Below are 8779 nucleotides of genomic sequence, written 5' to 3'. Positions count from 1 at the left end.
TTGAACAAAATCACAGACATTCCCTTAAAAATACATGGAAAGAAACACTAATAAAAAGAGATGGAGAGATGCTTAATGGGTTGGCATTAATTATTATATATTTTTTCTTTAAAGTACTCCATTAAAAATTAGTTTTTGAAATCCAATTAATTTTTTATTTATATATGTTTAATTAAAATATGTAAATTAGAAAAATATTCTTTGTTATAAATTTTAGAGAGAGAGAGAGAGGGGGAGAGGGAGAGAAAGAGAGAGAGAGAGAGAGAACTATGAACCAGGCCAAAGAGTATAAATTTTCAAACAAGTAATAAAGTCTTGTATTTATTTCTTTGCTTTACAAAATTTAATAATTTTTTCATATTTATTGAAGGTTTTAATAATTTAGAAAAAAAAAAGAAAAAAGAAAAAAGAAAGAAATTTAAATATACCATCATTACAAGTGTGGGCAGGTGGGCCACCAGCACTTTCTCCATCCCTCTGGGTCTCACCAGAGCATTTTCTATTTTTCCAAGCCTTTTTCTCTCTATAAAACCTCCAAATCTCTCTCTATAAATAGTCCCCCACATAGCCTCAAAAACCCAATTCAGAAGAACTGAAGAATTGAGGAAGAAGAAGAAGAAGAAGAAGAAGAAGAAGAATGTCTCTTGTGTTTGTGGGTAATTCAGAAGAGAAGGAGCTGGGGAGACAGAAGGCGCCAGGGATGTGCCCATACTGTGAAGGGAAGGTCACAGCCATGGATGTTGAGAGCCAGTTCAGATGCTGCTTTCTTCCCGTCTGCTACAAGATCAAGAGAAAGTATGTCTGCACTTCCTGTTCCAAGCAATTGGTTTTGTACTCTGAGTAGATGCTCTGACCCTCAAATGGGCCTCAATCTTTTCTTGTATTTTCCTTGGGTTTTTTTTTTCTTTTTTTTTTTTCTCTGTATATAAATTTCCATTGGATTTCTATGGAAGTTAGTGAGCTGTTCTCAGTTTTGAAGAACATAATCTGAAATTCCCATTTAAATTCTTTGATCTTTGGGCTTTTGTTTTTTCTGGGTTCTACCCGATTTGCATGACGGTGTGAGAGATCTGACCTGGGTGTGGTTCTGAATAGCCAAGAGCCATTTTTTTTGGTTGATTTTATTTCTTTACTTTCTCTGTGAAATACTGCAGATCAGAGGTTGGAGATGATTGATGAAAAGAAAAGAGAGAACTTGTGAAAGGCTTTTTGCTTTTCTATTGTGCCCAAAACGGCCAATTCAGCATCTTATTTCTTGAAACGGAAACAGGCCAATGCCATGGCAGTTCTTTTATTTTATCAAATTTTAATATATTATAATATTTTTATTTTTTATTTTTTTAGATTCTTTTAATTTCAATAATAAAATTGAAAAATGTTGCTTCACATTAAAGTTATTGTTTCTACTTGTTTTGGAAGTTATTTTTAAATGGAACTTTTATAATATTAATATATTATTTTAAAATTATGAGTTTAGTTTTCCATTGAAGTTTCACATAAATTAAAAATAATAATTCCCATTATACTTTTAACTTCGTAAAACTATTAGATAACCAACATTTATTTTTATGTTTTTATCTTTATATTACATTATTATTAAGGTTATGATCAGTCTCATAAATTATTAAGGAAAGAAAATAAGGGGTTCTTTTTTAAAATGGTTTTTTATTTTCTAAAATAAAAAAAAATATAAAAAACACATTTGACAACAAAAAATAGGGTGTTTTCAAATAACATCTTTTAATTGTTATCTATTATTTTCACTTGTTTTGTGAAGATTATTTTAATAAATAATTATACAAACATGTAAAATGATTAAAAATAAAATATTAAATATAAAAATTATTTTTAAAACATATTTAAAAATATAATTACGGTTTTCAAAATTTGTTCTCTAAAATTATTTTTTATAATTTTTTTCGAAAATAGTTACTTAGGCCTTGTTTGGTAACCCTTTTTTTTAAACGGTTCTAAAAAAATAGTATTTAATAATAATTTTTGAAAATTGTTATACGATGTTTTGCAAAACCAAAAGTTTGTTTGATAACTTAAAATTGTTTTTAAAAAAAACTGAAAACAACTAAAAAAATTATCTGAAAACACTATTTTTTTTTTCTGATAATAGAAAACAGTTTTTGATTGTTAAATATTTTTCAAATTTTTTGTTCTAAAAAACATAAAACTATTCTTAAAAATAGTTGTCAAATAAGGCTTTAGTCTATCCTAAATGTTAGGGAATTTTTTTTTGTATATTTAATTGTTATGCAAAAAACACAAAAAATTCAAATATAATTAAAATTATTTAGAAAGTTATGCATTTTTAAATTACTCAATCTATTTGTCAAATAATTAAAATATGTGAAATAAATAATATATAAAAATAATTTATTGATTTTATTTCTTTCAAATTTCCCGAAAACCAAACATAGGATAAATGTTTTTTTTTTTTTTTTTAAATGTGAGAATCAGTAGCTTTTTTAAATAGACATACAAAATAAATGCTAAAAGAAGAGAAAAAAATGTTGTATTTATTGCTATATTTTGAATTATACGGATTAGACTCATCCAGATCACTAGACAACAATTATTTTGATTAGATTGTTTTTAATATTTAATTAATTAAATAACTTTTAATAAGGTTTTGCTAAATTATTTAATTGTACATATATAATTATTTTTTTCTATATATATAATGGTTTTTTTTTTCATTTAAATGCTTAGTATACAAATCTTTGCCTCAAGATGGGAAGACACATTTTGACTATGACAGCTAGGTGTATGGACCATATTGAATGTCGCCCATTTTAGAATTGTTTTGCTTATGTTTTTGTGTGTATGTTTCTTATAAACATATAAATACACAATCTACCTTCCCTTCGTCGTTGCCTATAATAACAAATATCTGGTCTAAAGCATTACTATTTATTCTTGTCTTTTTTTTTTTTTTTTAATATATATATATATATATATATATACATTTTCTTCCAGAAATTGGGAGGTTTTTCCATGGAATCTACTTTTCGACTTTTCTGTTATATAAGTTAGTATTTTTTTATATATTGTTTTTATTTATTTGTAACTTTATTCAATGAAATAAATTGAAATACATGTCAATTCATTAATAAGTTTTATAAACAATTATTTTGGAGAACAATTTTCAATTATTCAAAACAAAAAATCAAAAAAACATATTTGGTAACTAAAACTTGTTTTTTTCTTTATTTTCAACTACAGAAAAAAAAAATGTTTTTAGATAATATTTTTTAATTATTTCCTATTGTTTTTACTATTTTTTAAGGACTGTTTTAAAAAATAATTATATAAACGTGTAGAATTATTAAAAATAAAATAATAAATATTAAAATTATTTTTAAAACATATTTAAAAATATTAAAAATATGGCAAAAACATTTTAGATTTTCAAACAAATTTTTGTATACAAAATAGAAGAAAACGATTTTCAAAAAGTTATCAAACATACCCTAGTATTTGTTTTTTGTTTTCATCATTTTTTAAATACAAAATAATTATAAAGTTATTATTTGTTTTTATAATTAAATATTGATTAGGAGTGAGTAATCCTACCCATATATTAGGGTAAAATAAATCTTATTAATTTTTCATTAATTTATAAAATTAGATAATAAAGTAGGATAGAAATTTAGGTGGGGGATTTTTAATATTTAATTTATAAGTGTGTTTTTGAAAACAATTATGAAAAATAGTTTTTGAGAATATTTTTTGAAATTGGAAAACCCTTCTCTGATTTTTGTAGAATAAAAATTAGTTTGAAATTTTAAAATATTTTTAACCTATTTTTAATATTTTTAAAAATAATTTTTATATCTAATGTTTTATTTTTAATAATTCTACATAATTATATAATTATTTCTTAAAACAATCCTTAAAAAACAAATAAAAACAACAAAAAATAAAAAGTCATTTTTTATTATCAAATACATTTTTAAATTATTATCAAATAATTTAAAAAAAAATATTTTTTGAGAACCAAAGATAGCATTAAAGGGGCATTTTGTACGAAGTGGGTGTAAACAAAACAAATAGAATAGAGTGGTCAAGAGCATTGTCTTTTTGTATTTATTTTCCAAATAAACTCTTTGAGGGAGATGGTAGCCAGTTTTGTGGAAAGTGACATGGCAATAAATTCGGAGTAAGTGGCGAAAAAAGGTTTGGCTACCGGAGAGAGCGGAAGGAATCATGCCTTTGTCAACACAAAAGAGACATAGAACGAGTAGATGCTGTGTGAAATGAATATTATCCCTTCCTTTTTTGACTTTTCTTCTCTTCTATCCTTTTATTTTTTTTTACATCATGTTGTTCACGTTTTTGTAATGGGATTAACTTTTGTTTAAACACATGAATAATTGAGTTTCAACTCAACAACTCTAACTTTCAAAATCGGTTTCCTTTCAAAAGTTAGGATAAATTATATAAACCGTTCTAAAATTTTAAAATAATATTAATTCTATTTCATACTTGTGAAGAACATGATATACATGTTGAACAAAAATCCGATAAATTTAAGTTATTAGAAAAATTCATAATTCAATGATATATCAAAATTTGGTTTGATTATAAAGTTTTTAAAATGTTTGGGATGGATCTTTTGTCTTCTTTTTAAAAATAGAGAATAATAGTAATTTTTATATAAAAGATAACATTTTTTTTTAATGAAAAATATCGATTTAGCTTGATTTTTAAAAAATTACTTTTAAAAATTTTTAATTATGAGGTAATGATTTTTTTTTTTTAGTTTTTAAAAATTATTACTTCTTAAAGATAAGTTTTAAAGAATTTTTTTATTTCATATAGAAGTTATTATAATTTTTATTTTAAAAAAATTAAGAAAAATATCAAAACTACATTAAAATAAGTCATTTTATTAAGAATTTTCATTAAAGAAATGGATTGCGATATTGGATAAATTATGCATTTTTTTAAGTATTACTTAAATTAGGAGTAAATGAGGCCGATTGTCAAAGAGGGGGCCACAAATATAATGTCGTAAATTTATAAATCTTTAGAAGAGTTAAGAATATTATACATTTTATTTGTGGTCCATAACAAAGACGTAATTCAAATTAAATTTGTGAATTGATGTTTGTTTCATTTAGTACATATAGGAAAAGTAAGATTTGTTAATTATTTTACATGCTCCTTCAAGCTAATTTCACTTATTTTTTCTCTTTTATATAAGACTAAATAATTTTAAAAATACATAAATATTTTTTATTAATTTTAATTATATTTGATTTTTTTTATATATCTTGAAAACAAATATGAGGAAATCATTTTTTATATAGTATTTTTCAAAAACCAAACATAATCTTAAACCTTTTATTATTTCATGTCTATTCGATGAAAGAGAAAAAAATATTGTATAAGGTCAATGTTATAAAACATTAATGAACCATTAAGGGAAGACATTAGAGATACAACTTGGATATATATGACTAAACCAATTCAACATTTAGATGAATTTGGATAATTATTTTTAATATTCGAATTGTTCTTAAATTAATTTTTTTTCATTAAACTCCATTTGAATTAAATAAACTTGAACTATTGTTCAAACCATTCATGTCTAACCTAAACTTGATTTGAGGTATTTAAGAATAAATATCACACTATAATTATATATATTATTTTTTAGAAAAATATATTATTATGTTTTATTATTATCTTAAAATTTTATTTGGTTATTACTTAAATTTTAATATAAATAAATAGAAAAAGTTTTTTAAAAGATATTGTGAATGAATGTTGAATATCCAACCGACCAAAAGAAATATAGGGGAGGATATAGTTCCAATTTGGATGAACAATCCAACTCAATCCAAGTTTAAAAATGTGATGGGGGAAGGAATCATGTCTTCCTCAATCAAATCAAAAGAAACATAGGAGGAGGATATAGCGTGTGAAATGAAGATCTATTTCTTTAGTCTTTAGTCTTTTTCACATCACGTTAATCACGTTTTTGTAATAAGATTAACTTTTGCTTAACCACCGAATACTCGAGTTTTGACTCAACAACTTTAGCTTCCAAAAATTTTAAACGTAGTTTCCTTTCAAAATCTCGTTAATCATGTATCTTTTTCTTTTCTACGTTTAAAAAGAAAAATAATAATAATTTTTATATAAATTTAAGATGCAAGTTGTGAAATATATCTTTTTGCATGTTTTACACTTTGCATTATATTCAAAACCCCAACATTTGCCTTCTAAATTTATGAGATACCAATACTTTACCCCAATTATAAATCCTTTAGAAATTATTAAAGTGATTTATCGTACTTTGATTCAAACATAATATGAAATTAACTTTAAATTAACAACTTGTGAAATTTCCCAACTGTCTTTAAAATGTGGTAGCTATCGGTTTTGATTTTTTATTTAAAAAAAAAACATTCTCATTATTATTCATGATTTTCATAATTTAATTTATAATACTTTTACATGTATTGTTTTTATTAAAACATATCTATAAAAAATCAATTATTATTTGAATATGAACTAAGAAAAAAATGTTTTTACTAGGTTTTAAAATAATGTATGATAAAAGAAACCAATTTTATAAAAAGTAATTATAAAGTGTTTATCTAAAAATTAGGGATGGTAATAAGGCAAGTTTGGAAAAGGTTGCTCTCATACCAACTCTTATTCAAAATAATTCTCATTTTCTATTCATTAAAAAAATTAAATAGGCTAGGGTAGGGCGGAGCAGGTATGCGAAATTCGCATTTTAACTTTTGTTTGAAATTTAATTTTTTTAAAAAAATATTTTTTACAAATTTTAATTATATTAAAATAAATATATTTTATAAACAATTAAAATATTATAATTTTTTTAGCTTATTTTATTGAAAAATATTTATAATTATTATTATTATTTTAAAAATAAAAAAAATAAAAATTAAATTAAATTAATTTTATATATAATCGATGCAAAACGAAAGAAAGAAATACCTGAACCTGCCTCAATCCCTTCCCTAGCTTAAAAAAAAAAAAAAAAATCCCAAATCAAACTTGGCCCATTAGGTGCAAGACCAAACAGGTACCCAAAAAACCGGTCTCATTATCATCTTTGCAAAAAATCACTTTAAATAATTTTATAGATTTAAAAAAAAAATTATGAAGTCTAATTTTTATAAAGAAATGTTCCACATATTAAAAAGTCATTTTAACCCTCAAAATCACTTCAAAATGATTTTATTTTTATTTTTTAAACCAATCCCTTAAAATTTAGTGAATGGCCTTAAACCTGGAAAATATGTATATATAAACATTGAAGAAAAAAAAAACATTAGATGAAAAAAAATGAGACTTTGGAAAATCATTGAGCTTGTTAGGTAGTATTTTTGACTCCTGTTTTCAATGATTTTTAATGGCAAATTTCTATTTGGAAACCATTGGGATAAAACAAAACAAATCGGCTAAGATGTGTCTCACCCAAAACTTATGATAGTGCCACTCAAGAAGTTAGAGCTGGCACGGCAATCAAGTATGATCGGCCACGTAAGTCGTAACCATAAGTGGACCCAACCATCGTCTTCACTCATAAAAATGTAAATTGACCTGCTTCATCTTCACCATAATTAAGGGTTGCATAATCATCATCACAAATTCTTGAAAGCAACCACCCCACATAAATAACGTACCCACCTCAAATATTAAAATAGTGTTTCTACATTTTTCTATTTAAAGTGTTTTTTTATTGAAACTTTTCGAGTTGGTAAAGTGATTTTTGAAAATTTTAAAAATATTAAAGAAACATTATAAATAATTTTTAAAAGTATTTCTTAAATTGTTATCAAATAAAATATAATAAATATTTCTTTTAGATTATAAAACTAGATTCTATTTGATATTTGCTTTTGAAAATAGGTTTTTATTTTTTAAAACAAAAAGTAAGAAAACACTCTTGATGATTAGAAAATAAAAAATAATTTTTTATTTAAAAAAAAAATGATAGTTTCAAGAAACATTAATTGTTTTCATTTGTTTGCTTAGTATTATTTTAAAAAATAATTATATAAATATGGAGAATGGCTAAAAATAAAACATTGCATATAAAATTTATCGTAAAATATATTTAAAAATATATAAAATAAGTTAAAAATATTTCGGGTTTTCAAATAGATATTTATTTAATAAAACATTAGACTATAATTTTTATAAATTGTTTAAAAAAATTATTTTTTTATAATTATTTAAAAAAAAATAATTACCCATGCAGTCTTATTTTTCTTTTCAAGAAAAATTACCAAACAAGTATGTTATCTCTTTGATTTTGGAATAAAACAAATATCATTTAAAATTACATGAAGATTATATTTGGTTCCGAAAAATACTAAAAAAAATAAAAATAAAAAATGTTAATGAAAACGGTTTTTCATATTTGGTTCACCATAAAATATACAAAAGAAAATAAAATGTAATTAAAATTTATCAAAAATTTATATAAATTATTTAATCTCTATATAATATAAATAAATAATTAAAATAAATTTAAAGAAATATATAAAAATAATTTATTAAATTTAAACCAATTTTTTTATTTTTCTTTATTTTTTATTTCCATCTATTTTTCCTTTTTATTTTCCTTTGTAAATTTTTTGAAAAATCAAGCATACTCAAAAGAATATGTAAAGTTTATATATATTGAATAGAGTGAAGTGATAGTCAATTTTAATTTTTTTTAAATATGGTTAATGTATAAAATATAAAAAATAATTAAAAATAAGAGAAAAATATGAAT

At 22.7% G+C, this 8779-nt stretch overlaps 1 protein-coding gene across 1 annotated transcript; it reads left to right on the top strand.

Moving 5' to 3' along the window:
* The first annotated feature begins 550 nt into the window (after nucleotides 1-550).
* Nucleotides 551-1015, top strand: LOC117925481. The gene has a single exon (XM_034844498.1). It carries the CDS (start codon nucleotides 638-640, stop codon nucleotides 842-844), a length of 207 nt encoding a protein of 68 aa, XP_034700389.1. The 5' UTR covers nucleotides 551-637; the 3' UTR covers nucleotides 845-1015.
* Nucleotides 1016-8779: the final 7764 nt, after the last annotated feature.

The sequence above is a fragment of the Vitis riparia genome, chromosome 11, assembly GCF_004353265.1.
Source record: "Vitis riparia cultivar Riparia Gloire de Montpellier isolate 1030 chromosome 11, EGFV_Vit.rip_1.0, whole genome shotgun sequence".
Classification (NCBI taxonomy): domain Eukaryota; kingdom Viridiplantae; phylum Streptophyta; class Magnoliopsida; order Vitales; family Vitaceae; genus Vitis; species Vitis riparia.
Note: the sequence above shows the minus strand (reverse complement) of the source record. Positions and strands in the feature narration are given on the sequence as shown.